General features: G+C 39.7%; 3 protein-coding genes across 3 annotated transcripts in view; 1 reads left to right on the top strand and 2 right to left on the bottom strand.

The window, feature by feature from the left end:
• The window catches only part of LOC136984117 (ADP-ribosylation factor-binding protein GGA1-like), a 41,930-nt gene extending 36,828 nt beyond the window's left edge, over positions 1–5,102 (top strand). Inside the window, exons 10-16 of the mRNA XM_067281043.1 lie at positions 916–1,011; positions 1,709–1,951; positions 2,593–2,731; positions 2,802–2,992; positions 3,560–3,723; positions 4,731–4,841; positions 4,913–5,102. Of these exons, the coding sequence (XP_067137144.1) occupies positions 916–1,011; positions 1,709–1,951; positions 2,593–2,731; positions 2,802–2,992; positions 3,560–3,723; positions 4,731–4,841; positions 4,913–5,008 (1,040 nt within the window). The 3' untranslated portion in view covers positions 5,009–5,102. The remainder of the gene's footprint in view (positions 1–915; positions 1,012–1,708; positions 1,952–2,592; positions 2,732–2,801; positions 2,993–3,559; positions 3,724–4,730; positions 4,842–4,912) is intronic.
• Positions 5,103–8,875: 3,773 nt separating this feature from the next.
• Positions 8,876–10,140, bottom strand: LOC136984111 (uncharacterized). Its single transcript, XM_067281037.1, has 2 exons — positions 9,032–10,140; positions 8,876–8,968 (listed from the first exon to the last, which is right to left on the bottom strand). The coding sequence occupies exons 1-2, from the start codon at positions 10,004–10,006 to the stop codon at positions 8,876–8,878; spliced, it is 1,068 nt and encodes a 355-aa protein (XP_067137138.1). The 5' UTR covers positions 10,007–10,140.
• A 1,058-nt stretch (positions 10,141–11,198) lies between these two features.
• LOC136984123 (uncharacterized) lies at positions 11,199–13,849 on the bottom strand. Its single transcript, XM_067281052.1, has 2 exons — positions 13,566–13,849; positions 11,199–12,729 (listed from the first exon to the last, which is right to left on the bottom strand). Exons 1-2 carry the CDS (start codon positions 13,618–13,620, stop codon positions 11,408–11,410), a joined length of 1,377 nt encoding a protein of 458 aa, XP_067137153.1. The 5' UTR covers positions 13,621–13,849; the 3' UTR covers positions 11,199–11,407.
• Between the last annotated feature and the right edge of the window lie 2,561 nt (positions 13,850–16,410).

The raw sequence follows: 16,410 nt of genomic DNA, 5'->3' as shown, positions 1-16,410 counted from the left end.
AGACTCGAAAGACGTGCGTATCGCCGGTCTCTTGGACAGACAACGCGACGGAAAACAATAGAAACCCGCATCGAAATAAACGTCCTCTTTTAATTTAGAAAATAATCGGTAGTCTGCTATTGTTTGGCTACACCGGCAGAAGCCACGTGGCAAATTTTACGTAAATACAACAGTGGCGTCGTGTCCGCACATAGAACCGTGGGGATGCAATTTCAACGCAATTTCAACGCGGTTGTGGATGTCTTCGCCTTCCTTGTTTCGGCGCTTAACTGTAATTATTACGTTATTTATTGCTTAAAAAAGAATGGCATCGTCGTGCAGCAAGAATATGCCCCGGCTGCCGTAGCACCATCGAATGATTTGTCAAAAATAATGGATTCGGTATGGTGGTGGTTAACGGAAACCGACGGATTTTACCGCATTTAAATGAGTAAAAATACGGATTTATATTTTTACTAGTAGGTAAACCCGGCGTTGTCCGGGTAAAAAATAAGAACAAATATTAATATTAGCTAATTTCATATTTCTCGCCCTTCTATTGCATTATATTATAGAATTTGGTTTATATAACTACAAAAGTTATCTTATACAGCCGGATGCAAGAATTAGGTTCACCCTCTTCTGAGACTAATTAGAGAATGTTTAGATGGGTCTAAAAATATGTTCTGTTTCTCGCAAAAACGCAAAAAAACGCATCTAAAATAGTACAGTAAAAGCTGAGTTCTTCAGTATAATCCTTAACCCTCTCCCCCTCCCCACGGAGGAATTTCCAAAAATCCCTTCTTAGTGTGCCCTGTGTATCAACTTTCAACTCCTAATCGTTTGGGCTCTGCGCTTATTATTATTATTATCAATCTATCTCGATTATATTATAAGATTATTAACAGTTTGATTTTTTGCAATGTTTTATTCCAGCCGAATCGGCACTTTTAGATCTGAGTTTACCACCCAAAGAAGGTTCGGTTTCGTCTGAAAATAAGTCTCTGCTAGACGATCAATTATTAGCCTTGGGTAAGTTTTATTTCTTTTCTTAATCTGTACGATTTACAATGTAAATCATTCAGGCGAAAAGTAGTTTTTTGTTGGGTTGCAATTTGAAAAATTGTAGAGTGTAAATTCCCATTGTCGTCCGTCCGGCCGCCTGTCTTTTCTTAATCTTGAGAACGGAATTAGATACACGAAAGTCGTGACCAGATATAGAAAGCTTAGAGACGGGAAGTCCCGATTAACTATGCATTAACTTCCGACTCTACAGCATGACTCTTTATTGTTAAACGAAAAGTATGATGTACTGTACAGTACGGGGGCAAGCCACTACTGATTTCAGGTGGAGAACAAAAATTTCAGCCCGGCATTGTGATCATGTCACAATAAATAATTGCTCGTTACACTTTTTGCAATTTTGTTTTCAACAAATTTTCTGCATAATTCGTGGGAAAATTAAAATCGGTCGCGTTATATTATTGTAATACATCGTCTTTCTGTTTCGATTAAACAAAGACGGTACGGAATTTTTGGCTATAATTATCAACATATAAAAGATATAAAGAAAGGAAGACGAACGGATATATGCCGACTGGTTAAGTATTATACAGACTAAAAGTGGAGAATTTCTTTTTATTTTAGCCGATTATTCGTGATAGACCAATTTTACACGCCAACTTCGGAATGGTTTTTACGCAAAATACTGACAGAAATTCGTTTTCAGGTCTGAACGAGGCCGGCGAAGAACCCGTTAAAGAATCGAATTCCGAGAAAGAAGGTAGTTTAAGCGATTTGGGCCAGATATTTTCCACGCCCGCAGTCTCTACTTCTCTTCCCGACTATTTCGCACATTCCTTCTTACACCACTCCGCACCCGGTGACGTTGGCGCCACTTCCACTTTGACCGAAACCGGCGGTACGCCGCCCTCTAATAACTTGCTGGAGCCCTTACGACCCCTACGCGTCGGTAAGTTCCGCCCTTTGCTTTATTTAAAACCGGTGTCTTTGCACGGATAAGTGGATATTTGAATATCTTCTCACCTCCATTCCGGAGAATGTAATTTCCTTTATAAACTGTTTTAATAACTCGAAAAATTAGCCACTTTGGCGGGAACGTCCCGTCATGGTAAACTATGTAATGACTATTCCTAATGTAGTTGAAATTAAATCGAAATAAACTGTCTCTGGCCGTTTATTTCAGTTTTCAGTGGTAGGTATCCTATATTAACGAATGAATAAATTTGAATAAAGAATTCCCACCACCTCTACAAATTAGACCGTAAGTGTTAAATGGGGTATTTTGTGTATATTTATATTTATAAATCTGAAATTTGCCATTAATAATTTTTTACATGTATTTAAATACTCTCACTGGCGTAAAATTTTATTACGATAATTAAACTCGGGAAGGGCTACAACTTTTAATAACGGGAATGTATTTACTCGACTTACGTGTCACCGTCGTAGGTATTTGGGGAAATTCGTTCCAAGTCGATTGGTATACGTAAATTTTACCACAGCTAAACTGCTTAAATATCGACGGATCGGAGTCAAATTGTGGTTTCTACTCCATCTTAAATTAGGAATTTTTCGTTAATCTTTCTTCAGAAAAGACAAAGTCGGCCAACGACGACGAAACGGAAAAACAAAATGCTTCGGGCAAGTCCCTGGATTGTTTTGACGCCCTGGGACAGATGATAAAGCAAAGTCTGCCCTCATCCGGAGCACCCAAACTGGATTTTCCCAGGTAATTTACATAAGTGACTTTTGTTTCCGGAAACTCGCTTATTATCTACACTTATTATCTCCGTATTTAGCACTCCTCAAAAGATACCCATGAATCAGCTGCAGAAACAGTCGAACCTCCTTCGGTCGGCGCCCTTTCGGTCCTCTTCTACCGGATCCGTTAACGTCCTGGAGACAGAAAGAGCCAACGTTTCGTCCAAAAATTCCACCGGCGAAGTTCTTCCCATCGATATTTTTGTACCTTTGGAGTCCATCAAACCAGGTGCGTTAAACGTTCCTAATATCCACGCATTCTTGCCAAAAGTTAAATACTAAATTTCGACGAAAACGGCCTTTTAAAATGATTCTTTCGACGTAGACGATATTTCGTATATTTCGCACCGCCGACTTTTATTACAAACCCGTTGTAGTTTTTTAAATTACCTAGACTTTCCCACGACGGACAGAAAAATAAGTAAATACTCGAAACGTTTCGTGCCAGATTTTAACTGGGAAGAAAACTATGCGCCGAAGATGGCTGCATTAGCCACACCGTCTCGGGATATCCCATAATTCCCACTTCAAAGCTGGGTGCAGTGGCGACGAGTCCGTCCGTCCGTCGTTTACTAGGCAATTGTTGTCAGTGGTGGGCAAAACGGGGCTACCCGTAGGTGTTCCCGATGTAGTGATCGTTGTATATGTATTTATATGCATGTGCGTATGGTTTTTTTCGTTAATCATATATATATAGTGTATTCAAACAATGCCGGTAGATAAATTTTATACGATTTGTGTGCAATATTTTATGAATGTATTGAAAACCGTTATAACGTAGTTAAAATACTTTAAGGAGACATTTCGCCGCTGACTCTTCCGGGGAAGAACGGCTTGACGGTGGTCATTCATTTCGGAAAAGACCGACCAAGACCCGACGTGACGGTCATGGTGGTGTCGACCATGAGCAAGAACCCCAGTCCCGTCAAGAGCTTCAGTTTCCTGGCCGCGGTGCCAAAGGTAAGCACCGCGTTAACAGCCTTGCCTAATTAATTTGGTCCTTTTTTGCAAAGTAACGCCCACTTTTCCTCATCCAAAACCCGATTTTTGTCCGGATTCCGTCCTAAGCGGAAAATTTCGTTACAGTGGCCGCGTTTACAATTTTTACGGATCGCTTTCTCGTTTTCCAGTATTAAATTACGAATATTATACTTTGGGTCGGGTATTAATTTTTACTTTCCTAGCTGTTTTGTGTGTACGTATAACAAGAAATATTGGAATCGTGTCAAATTTGACTCTCCGAGTTTTTTGCACATCTCCACGTCTTGAGAAGACCTGAATCCAAAAATGTCAAAAAATCTGGCAACGAGTTGCGTAATTTTCCCGGCTTTTATGAGATTCTACTTTAAGGATAATATTTGCAATATTAAAATAAATAACTAAACTTGTAGTCCAACACACACACACACATTCACGGAATTTTTTTTTTTCGACTTTTTTGGGTTTAGGGGTTTCAAAACGTGGAGATTTGCAAAAAACTCGGCGGGTCAAATATGATACGATTCCAATTCTTTTCCTTGTTACGTATTAATAACAGCCGGGAAAGTAAAACATTTAAAAAGATTCTTATTTTGCTTAATGTCTCAAGACGGGGAAGGTAAACCAAATTTGGCACGGTGGATGGTATATAAGGGGCATCGATGTTAAATTTTGATGGTTGAAACGTCGAGAGGGAGGTGAGATAGAGGGGAGTCATGTATGTCGAGAGGGATAGATTTAATGAAGATTTTATTCGTTATTAACATTTAAATTTTTATAAAACTCACCTCTACCTTTAAAATTAAGCTTTTTGCCATTTTATGATAATTAAAAATATAAGTTTTTATTTTTAATTATCATTTTTTAGCATGATTTTTTAACATGCCCTAAGTACTGGAGTGGTAGAAAACGCGTCGTTATTTACACGGTTGACCGTCTTACCGATTTTGAAAATAAATTTGATCTTAAACACAATTCCTATTCCTCAGACCATGAAAATAAAGCTGCAGTCTCCTTCGGCCACCGACTTACCCGCCTACAACCCCATTCTTCCTGCGGCCGCCATCACCCAGGTGCTGCTACTGGCCAATCCTAACCGGGTGAGTACCGCCCACCGTTGTTTTTAAGGTGTGGGGACGATGATGGAAGGACCCCGAAATTTCTTTTCCAGGAGAAGGTGCGGCTAAAGTACAAGCTTTCCTACTGCATCGACGGACAGCAGTTCGCCGAGGCGGGCGAAATAGAGAACCTTCTGGGCCCGCGGTGACCCGCCTAATTTTGTATTTTTCCACCGGGTGGGGCCGAAAACCCCTTCGCGTTTTAAATAGCCGACATCCAATAAATAAACGTTTATTTCCGTCGTTTTCTTTTCCTTTTTACGTAATAATACACCTGTCCCGTCCACGCCTTTTAAACAATGGCCGAGCTCTGTCGGGAAACATAAATAACGGATGACAAATTAAGATGGAATTTGCAAATGAGCGGGCCGAAATTAGCGAGATTTACGGGAATAGTCGAGGGAATACGAGGTTACCCGAATATTTAAAACGCTTATGCCGAATCAGCATGGCAACAGAGATAAGCAACTGCGACGGGTTACTGCTTAAATAAACTTCAAATTTCACAAAACTACTTAGTCTAGACTCTAGACAATTACGAAAGGGTTACTATATACTACTATCGAGAAAAAAATATATAAGATTAGATCGTTATGCAGTATACGAAACGAATAACGGATTCAATAATTGTTAAGTTGTGGCTACTAACCGTTTTTTCAGATACCTGTACTTGGAAAAGGCCCAAGGCAGGAATCTTAACCGGTGTTCGGTGTTAAAGTGTCGAGTGTTGCACGAAAAAAATTCTTTGTAAGTTTTTATTGCAAATTTATTCCAACGTACAACATATTACCACGTTCGTGTTCGTAGACAATTCGATGTTTCTATTTTATTCGATACATTGTTTTAGTTTATTGCTTCGTTGTTTCCCGAGAATAATAAACAGAATTGCTTATAAATTTTTGAATACATTGTTGCTGATACTCCGTATAAGTATACGAATGGTGTTCCGTGGCTCGGGAAAGGTCGAGAACCACCAGCCAAGATCATAGTGAAGAAAATCCACCCGGGGACTTACATTTAGTACGGGTTGCCGGTGAACGGACAGGATTCCACCTCCTGCCGACCTCTTTCCGCCCCCGTTAGAAAATAAATCCTACCCATCATTAAAATTCGGATGGATTAAAAGGTCTCCAATTCTCCAACCGGCATCTCGACCACTTACAATTATCGGTCGACGTCTGGTGAATCGATTGTAGAAATAAACAAAGAATCGTATGTATTTTCCTCAGGCCTTCCTCTTTTCCGCTGCCCGGTTCATTCGACCAACTGCATGATGACCAATAGCTGCGTGGTGGTGGCGCCCAGAACCTGAATCGAACCACAAAAGTTTATTAGTCGTGTGAAATATCAAACTACGAGCACTAAGTTTTGGTTCTGCAGGACTTACCACACTATTGACGTCGGAGTAATCGTAGGGAAGTCGGTAGACACAGGTTTATTATGACGACGGTATGCATTTCGGACAGGTTGCTGTCCCTCTTCGGCCGTATTTGTTACTATTTGGTGGATATATATACAGGCGTCTACAAAAATACAAGCGGTTTCTCGTTACATACATTTGGGTTCGGGATTAAAATGGTTCAAAATGTAATTTTGAACCATTTTAACCAAATTGTAACAAATACGGCCGAAGAGGGACAGATAATCAGTCCGAAATGCATACCGTCTTCATAATAAACCTGTCTGCCTACTTCCGTATGATTATTCCGACATCAATAGTGTGTGGTAATTCCTCTGGAGCCAAAACTTATTACAATATGAAATTGAGCACTAAGAACAAAAAGCAATTCGCCAATTTATTAATTGTATTTCGGCCGCGCACCGAAAGACAAACGCAAAAAATTTCTCCGTTTGCTCGGATGGACATTTTAGTTTCCGGTGGCCGGGACCCGGCTAAAGCGGGGGTCGAAATTCTAGATTAGAAAATTTCCGGTGGTCTCTGCCGAAAATTCTGTTCGAATAGAAAAGAAATGCATTCGTCCGTTCTTCTAAATTTAGGATTTTCGGAACCGGCGAAACTTCTAAACCCGGAACGTCGATTTTGGAAAACCGGATATTAATTTTTAAATTATTTATCCATTCCCATCAACGGATTAAATCTGCTTTTGGCCTGGAAATTTCCGCGCCCACCGTCTCGATCCCCGTTTTTATTTTCGCCGGCCGACTTCTCACGGAATTCCCCGGAGAATGGGTTAAAATTCCTCACCTCACCGCCCCTTTTTCCCTCCCAATGTATTTAAGGGAAACGAAATTCCCGGACGCCGGAAATATACCGAAATTCTCTTATTTAAAACAATGGACCGTTAGTCCCCGATAGGTTCTTGCCTTGTTATCGGAAAAACTTTCTGGCCGACGACAACTTATTTTCTTCGAAATTTCGGACGATTTTTTTTACTTTTAAAAATGGTCGAAAGTTTAATTATTTAAATTTATTCACGCCGTCTCCGACGCGGAAGTCCATTATTCTTCCGACTTTTCCAGTTTAAATCCTAAACTATGGATTAAAATGTTAGTTTTTAAAGAATATCTGCGGTTACTAGTTGCAATGCATTAATAAGGTGAGAAGCACATTCTAGAAACCCATAATCTAGAATGGTGGAGTTCTGGATCGTAAATTTCTTACGTCTCTATGCATACGAATGGACATTCTGGATCAAATAGTAACGGGTAGAAAGAGCCGGCGGGAAGAAATGTCTCCGTACGAAATTACGCAAATCGTTTAGTTGCACTCCTGAAAAGTTACCAATACAACCCCAACGCTAAATTTTAGGAGTCGCTTAGGTTACGCTAATGAGAGCGGGACACTTTTTGGAAGTTTGGGGGTAGTTGCCGTACCTCCCGTGCCGGACGGGGAGCCCTAAAAACTTGGACACGTTATAGGCAGTGGCGTAGCGAAAAAACTGGCGCCCGGGGCACGACACTTTATTGGCGCTCCCCTCTCCCTCCAGAAACACATATAGTTTGTCTTGGAGACGAGACCATTTGGGCGCCCCTCTGCGAGTGGCGCCCGATGCACGATACATCCCTTTGCACCTCCTCGCTACGCCACTGGTGGTGGTGTTAATAGAACGACGATGTCCGACATGAATAGAAAACGAATAGTGCCGTATTAAACGCGCTGTGTCGAAAGCCGTTCGTATCTACGAAAGGATAAAGGCAACAATTCGGCCTTTACGCCTAGACACGAAAGATAATCGAAAGACAACGTATTAACTTTAGTTCGGGAGTTACTCTGTGTCGTGTCGTCGGCAGTTTCGCCCCGTCTTTTTTTTTTTTTTTTTTTTTAATTCTTTCCGCCCTGTGGCCACTAAGAGGGCCTCTTTTAGTAGGCCCATTATGGGTTCGGCCAGGCCCACAATGGGGCGACCGGGTGGTGAGGGACGGGGCCCGACATATCCGAAAAATCCACCACCGCCGAAAAATTCCTGGGGATTATTCGACCCGTTCGGATTCGAACTCGGGTCCCCCAGAGCGGTAGGCTGCCACCTTTACCGCTCGGCCATCCGGCCGTCAGTTTCGCCCCGTCATCCCTCGATACTCTAAGTAATTTTAATCGATTTTTCTCCCACCAACCGGTATAAAACGTATCGATCTAATTTCCTTTGAGACGAAACACTCGTCTTAAAAAAGATCCGACTATTAATGGGCTTACGTTCTCGTTTAATCCAGGATTCTTAATGTAATGGAATCATTAAGAGTAGATTGTAATCTGAAACTAAATTCATATTTGCCTTTCCTCTCGTTAACAAATAATTTCGATCCGTCTTTTAGTGGATGTAATTAAACCCGTAAGGAACAAAAACTGTTTTAATGGAATTTAATGAGCGAATTTGCTTAAGTTTATTAATACAAGAATTTTTCCATACTCACTTTGAGTACCGTCCCTTTGGATAGAACAAATAAGCCAAAGAACGATATGCCAAATTTTGTTCTTCCCATCTGTTGCAAAACACTAAATACCTAAAAATAGATTTATAGAATAATAACATTAAACACGCGAAAGTTTAGATGCAAAATTACAACTTTGAATCGGTACTCGCCACCATTTCTTCTTTCAGATCCACGGCTTTGTAGTACAACAGATATATCTGACTATAAGACTTCCTTACCTGTTAAAGTAAAAAAAAAGACACTAAAAGTCTCGTAGAAAGCTTTAAAATAATAGAACGTACCTCGGTAGTGACTTTAGACCAAGAAAACATGACCAGGAATATGAAGACGAGAGCAGAACTTAGGAAAGTCTTGAGAACCAAATTGAGTTGAGGGTTGTGTTTGAAACTACTGAACAAAGTATAAATGACGATGGCTTGGATGCTGATGACGGTACTCATGATTAAAAATATGATCAAACTGGCAAATTTTTCGGTGGCCTTCAAGATAGCGGAGATTCCCAAGTAAGTTTGGTTGAGATTCATGTCGGTTACAGAGCGATCGTTGCGCGCCCAATCTTGTATTAGCTGCCTGAATTTCGAGAGCTTCCACATGATTCTTTTGTATATAACGAAGGTGGCGAGGAGGGCGATGACGAATATATTAACGTAATAAATGAACAATACGTTAAAGTACACGGAGCAGAAGACGTCTTCCACCGATATAGACGACGACGAATTTTCTTTCATCACGAAGATACCCGTGGTAGCGGGTAGGAGGAGACTCATAACCGCGGTCATCCCTTTGATAGTGGAGAACTGATTATCGACCACCTTCCAAAAATGGTCGCCGATTAAGTGATTCTTCGGACTATTCTCCAGGGCCTTAGATAGCTTCTGGAGAATCTTCTCGACTCTAGAAGTGGTCAAAATATTGTGAACAATGCACACGAAGCAGCAACTGAGAATGGCCGTCGATCTGACTACGAATATCTTGCCCGTGTATTTTTCCTCGTAGCAGAAATTTTTCGAAGTAAAAAATTTGAAAACGTAAGAACATGCGGGAGACAGAATGATAACTCTTACAAAATTTTTGTAAAACAAATGGAACTTCAGCAAGGGAAAGTAAGTCGAGTTCCTGTAGTGGCATCTGACGCGGTTGACGATTCCAAATATCTGAGCCACGGTAAATGTCGGTTGTAAACTGCATTGTAAACACGTACAGAAATGCCGGTTGCAGTCTACTTGATGGTTATTCTCGTTTAGTTTACTGTACATCGTCGTTTCTTTTAAGGGGGCGACATTCTCTCCTGCCGGATCGTCGCTAAAATGCCACCGCCCATCGATTTCCCGATCGATGCTAATTGTTTACCTACGCACTAATTACTCGCCGTCACCTTTCGTAAGCGACGTTTACGTAACACTTGAACATTTTCCACGTTTTACTAGCGAAATACAAATTTCTCTCCTTTTTTACATACCGAAATTCCTGTTTATTCGGTTGGAATTACTGGCGAATCCACCAGTTAAATCTTTCAGAATTTTTGACCGAAATGGCCGTTTAATTATCGATTTATGGCTTTGTTCTTATGGTTATTTCCATTCTTTTCACTATGTAAATCGGAGTAAAATATAGTTCTATAAATATTTTTGACTTTAATAAAAATAGATTTCTTTGCATGTATTAAAATCTACACTTAAATTCGCTGGCGGACGAAGACCTTCGGAGGTCCCCGGGCACAGAAGATAGAGGTCCCTCTACGTTATTACTTTAAAATGTAAAATTGCGTCTAATTGCAGCTATAAATAATTTATAAATTTGATAGACAATTGCAACGGTCAAATTTATTTTGTTTTTCCAATTTCGGGGCGCTTTGGGCCTCTTGGTGCACGCCTCTAGTGTTTACCGGGCAATTGGGCACCGCTGGCGTTCCTCTCTACAGTATTATTTAAGGAGATTCTATTATAGAATTTAATAACAACTCTTTCTTGTGGAACTTCTGTGAAGGACTCTTTACATATAGGCCTAGCATCTACTTTATAAGGACTTCTACGAAGATCGACTGTACGAAGAATCAATTTTATAAATACTTATTCGTACCTAGAAGCCATTATCGTATACGCCTGGTATAGCGCCATCTAGCGATTATAAACGATACTATACTAAATGCCCGCAAAATTTGACTAAATTTTAATTATTATTATTTTTTTTTTTAAACGAATACGTCGCACGTACAAATAATACACGACATTAAACTTGTTAAGAAATAATGGAAAATACGACCTAGATCGTATTTTTTTTTTACTTTATCGAGGAAAGTACATCGCTCTGGGGTTGACCCACTCTTATAAACGGTCACTAACCTCTTATAGAAGATTACGATGTCGATAACATTTCTAAATCTGGTGTTACTAGATTTACGACATTCTTTTATCGCGTCGAAATTAAGTGAGAATTGTTAAATCGAGGTTTCCATAGATTTCTCTTCGATTTCTTTATAACGAATTACTGACGAAACCCGTCTCGTTCGTACGAAATTATAATTTATATATATACATATTTTTTTTTTTTATTCGATATTACGAAAGATATATTTATACACATTTATTCGTCTGTATAATAATGCCTTAAAACGCTAGAAAATCCCGGAGATTTTCGATCCTTACCGGAAGAATACTTTAAACAATGGAGAAAATCGGTATGGTGACGTTGGTCAATTGTTGCCTTATCATGGAAGCCACCTGAGCCTCGGCCACGTTTATAATTGACTGGGGATCTTCGTTTAGTTGTTGCGTTAAAAGCATGGATAGTGCGGAAGTTAAATTACCCAACCCTCTGAGAAGAACCCGGATCTCGCCCAATCGCCTGATCTTGAGTTTGTCCAAATTCTGCCTGGCCACGCCGTTCATCATCTGCGTTATCTGCACCAGGGCCTCCGTGCCCGTCACCCGAATGTCGGCGTCGCCGTTGAACAGAAGCGTCCTGTAGTCCTTCATCACCCTGTAACGGGCTTGCACCTTCAACTGCTCGAATCCCAGCACGATGCCCAGCGTTATGGATTCGTTTTTGCACATGACGTAGGCGGATTTTCGACGTTCCACCGTGGATATTCCCCTCACTCCGCCGTTGTACAGGAAGATCAAGATCTGAAAGTCTTCCACTTTGACCGAAGTGTTGGGGAAACGGAAGGGCTCCATCAACCTGATCAACCTCCTGCCGAATCTCAGCAGGGTGTCCACGTATTCGTCCAGGTCTTGGCCGTTTTCGCAAGGCACCTGCCTCTTGACCCTACCGGAACTTTGCGTCTGAACTTCGTCGATCAGTTCTCCGAACGATGTGCTAGCTCCTTTGTTTATTATTTGCTGCACGGATCTGTAGAGGTTATCCTCGATGTAATTTTGTATCCTTTCGATTATGGAATCGCCTACTTCCCCTAACAGGTCCTCCGCTTTGGTCAGCGGGGGTTTCTTGGCCAAATTTCGGAACTTCTTGACGGCGCGATCGTAAAAACTGGTGAGCGACGTCTGAACCAGGACGATGTCGTCTTCCCTTTTCCCGAATTTGACTTTAGCCGACCAACTGGTGTCGAAGTTTTTCAGAACCGCTTCAAACCTGCCCACGTCGCCGATGGACTGAGATAGGGGAGGGTGTAGATAACCTTTTATTCTGTAACTGGAAAGTATTCTTATCTCCGGGCAGTTCATGGATACGCTGGTCCTCATGCTGTCGAAGTTGCTGGCCACGTCTTTGATCCGGAAGTCGCCCAGACCCGTCACCACCGTCTTTTCTAGGGTTACGTTGACGAAACCCGCGGACTCTCGAACCACGAAGGACACGGAATCGATTAAGAAAGGGTCCAGCGGCGGGATATCCGTTCCCGAATGGCCGTGAAGTATTATCTCGCGTACTTCTTCCAACTTCTCTCGTAAAACGTGATGAAGCGTGTTTGCCAAATTCAACTGCTTTTCGTCTTTAGCGGATTTAGAAGAAGCCCTCGTATCTAGAAGAAAAGAAATTCCATTGTAATTATTTGTAGAATACGTTAATTAATTAAGAAATTAAGGCAAAAAAGCAAGTCTTTTCGAAGATAACGATTAAAAATAGCACATATTGACGCCAAATTTATGCCCCCGGGTGGCCATTTTAAACTCTGGGCCACAACGTAAATTTTGTTTACTTCGCTATTAATTCGAAACGAACACCGCAGAAAGATAAATTAATAGCTAAATGACAATGTTGGAGATGTGTAGTCTCTAATTACGTGACTTTTTGACGTATAACATAATTTTAATCTATTATTTTACATACATTTAAATACCGTAAAGAAGGCAACTATAGTCGTACAGTACATTAAGTAATAGAAATAAAAATAGAATTTGAATTGTTTTATTAAAAATATCTTGTTATATATAAATAGATTCCTCGGAAAAAGAGGAATAAATCTACTTTGAAAGTTTTCAAAAATATTTCGAATGAAAATAAACCAAAATTCTTAACTTAACCCGAGAATTTCGCTAGGTCCGTAAATGAAGTTTGTAATCTGAACCATATTTTTAGTAACAATTCCCAATTAAAACGTATTAAGACAGTAAACGACATTAAAAACCAAAGAAATTCGAGGACAGAAACTGTCAAAGACCCGGTACCCGAGCCTCAAACACCCAAAAATATGACTTAATTATGGCCATTTTAACCTACACCAAGCGGCCCAGAGTAAAATTGTGCCTTAAAGTTTTTAAGAAACGTCGACATAGGAGAATGCCGAGGGGGAAAAGGACGGGAAGAGGCACGCTCCGTTAAGCGTACCTTAAATGTTTTTTCTTTTTTTGGACGTACCTGAGTGGGTGGTCACCAGAAGAGCGGCCGCCAGAAGAAAGCAGAGGAACCGCATGGCGCCCAGCGTAGAGTTTAGTGGAAAGCAGTTACTGGCGACTAACGAAATTGGCAGCGGCTTCCACCAGGCGTTGACATTTTACTCTTAAACTAGGCTACGATGATGTCCCATTTTTCCCTTTCTCCGTCGAGCGGGAAAACGACCGAATGTAGGTCGACTTTACTTCGCTTTATTCGTTTAGCAAATCCGAGAAATTAGGCTTTCCCCGAATGATTAGAAGATCCAAAAAAAATCCACGCCAGAAAAAAAAACAAACAAACGTTCTAATTGAGGTACTTAACGCGTCACAGTCGAGCTTTAAATTTAAAAAAAAGTATGGCGAAATTTCGTTGTTTACGTGTGAAGAAATAATCTTCGCTGGAGGATGGCGGAAAACTTGCGTGGCGGATGAGGATTTATCCTCCAAATTACCCCTTTTGATGAAAATAATTAAATTAGAAACCATTTCCGTCTGGCGGTGGCCAATTATCTTCAAAAATTTGTCGAAGGAGACGAAGATCCGGAAGATTCCGGATGGTGGAATACCACCGAAAGTATGGGCATTTGTAGCTTTGATCCGCAGTTTAAAACGCCGATCGTTCGAACTTGCAACAATTTCCGCAAAGTATCGCTAATTATTTTGCATTTTATTCACGGTCTCGGGGGGGGGTGCCCCGACCGTCTCCGAAAAGTTTGCATCTTACGAGCGAATTCTGTAAACTTTCCCCGTAAAATTCGTGTGTTCTAGATATAAATAATTTAAATATAAAATCATTTCCGTGTCGTTATCGATAATTATTTTAAAGAATTATTCTCGAAGTTACGTAAAAGAATGGAGTTAGGATTGGGAAATCCGACATTATTACAAAGGAGTATGACAAAAAAAAATTAATAATAATAATAATGTAAGTAATGTTATTAGACTGATAAATGTAAATGAATACAACTAGATATTACAACATATTTCTTAGACTATTTTCCTAAATTTTTCGTCTCTAGTTTAAAAAAAAAAAACATATATGGGGCCTAATTTTCCATGTGAAATGAATACTAGGCCTACTTTACATACGTAAATGTCCTTTTATGGAGGTTTATAATACATAGAGAAAAAAATGAACTCGAATATATGTATTCTTCTCGTTAATTAATTGAACTTAAAACTGTAAAATGTGGATAATCTATTAAATTTTTTCCCTCGACGTTGCGAAAGATTCGTTATATCACAAGTCGTTATTCAGATCACCGTTACAGTTGTTTTTTTTTGGTGTGTAATTTGAAAAACTTGTAGTAGTAATTCGGTCCCGGTTACCGACTTAATCGTATTTTTCTTCATTATCGCGAAAATAACAATCGTTTTATTAGTTATAACTCATTTTAAAAGCCGAAAATGCTCTACGGCTCGGTTCTTTCCGGGGGCGAATCGTTATAAGAGGGTGGCAGATGGACCGGTAAAATGTTTCATTAACCCATTAAAATGGACGGACAGACGGCGAACGGGCAATTTTTTTAAAATTGAAAATAATTAGGAATGACGAAACTTTAAAGCCCGAACGAAGTAAGCGTGACGGAATACTACAATTAAATTTAATTATTAAATAAAGACGGTAAAAATAGAATTTTAACCGAGCTTAAAAAAACCAGTTTGGAAGCGACGATCCGGCGTTAAAAAAAAGTTTTCGTTTCTATGAATCGGTATACAAAAGTGATTTGCTTGTATAGTCTAAGGCTTATATTTTTACACCTATCGTTATTTGGTAGAGGGGAATGGCCCGTTATACGTTATATCTTACGGTGACCACCAGTCCCGTCTATAACGCTTCTCTTATATTAAGGTCACGTGCATCTTTTTAAAATTATCCTTACAAATTTTCCTGTAATGTCTACGGAATAATTAACTAATTAGACTCGTATTTCGGGATTTATAAGCAATTATAATGAAGATTTCGCCCCGAATGTAACTAAATCGTTATTTGTAATATGAAATGTAATTTACGGATCATTAAAACTTTATTTGCCGAGTCGTAATTACATTCGAAATCTTCCTGTAACTAATATTTTTTAAACTTTTAATGGCGATTTCTTATCCGAATTCCACGTGTCCGAACAAATAAATGACATAAAATTCTTCTTCTTTGTTTTTAATAAGGGAAAGGAACAAAGGAATCGATCCCTTCTATTTCTGTGACTAAACCCGCAATTGTATACGCGATGCTTTTATTTACACACCATTTTCAGGGTATTTCTATTGTTTTTTGTAAAAATATTTTTTGCAAGACCGTAGTTTGCGTTTCCTTCACGATTTACACGGATAAAAATATAATCTACTATTTAATTAAAGTTATAAATCAATTTAAATCCTCAAATTTCTCAAAAATCTTCCTTGAATGTGAAAGGATCTTCGATGGAATCCCTGGAGATTAATGGTTCCTCGGATGTGAGGAAGATGAGAAGGAGGATGCCGAAGATGATGGAGATGGATTTTTCTTACGATGATTCCGAATTACTTAGAAATCGTTGCGGCAAGAGTCAAAGAATAAACTGAAGTGTTAAGTAAGCTCTTATCTGCGGAGATCGAAAACTCGCTCCGAGGATCGTTGATCTCGTATTAAAAATAAATCAACGTAAAATTTAAATAATCGACGTTTTCTGGGTGCAAGAATCTCCGTAATCGTCTCTCGTTTTAAGGATTTATTTTAAAACACGCCAAGATAAATACTCCATTGTTATTATTTAAAGAAAATAGATCAAATAATAGAAAATAAGGTGAAAAAAAGGGATTAAATAAGACATTATTCGTCTGGTAAAATA

This window comes from Centruroides vittatus, unplaced genomic scaffold, assembly GCF_030686945.1.
Source record: "Centruroides vittatus isolate TY-2023 unplaced genomic scaffold, ASM3068694v2 contig_904, whole genome shotgun sequence".
Classification (NCBI taxonomy): domain Eukaryota; kingdom Metazoa; phylum Arthropoda; class Arachnida; order Scorpiones; family Buthidae; genus Centruroides; species Centruroides vittatus.
Note: the sequence above shows the minus strand (reverse complement) of the source record. Positions and strands in the feature narration are given on the sequence as shown.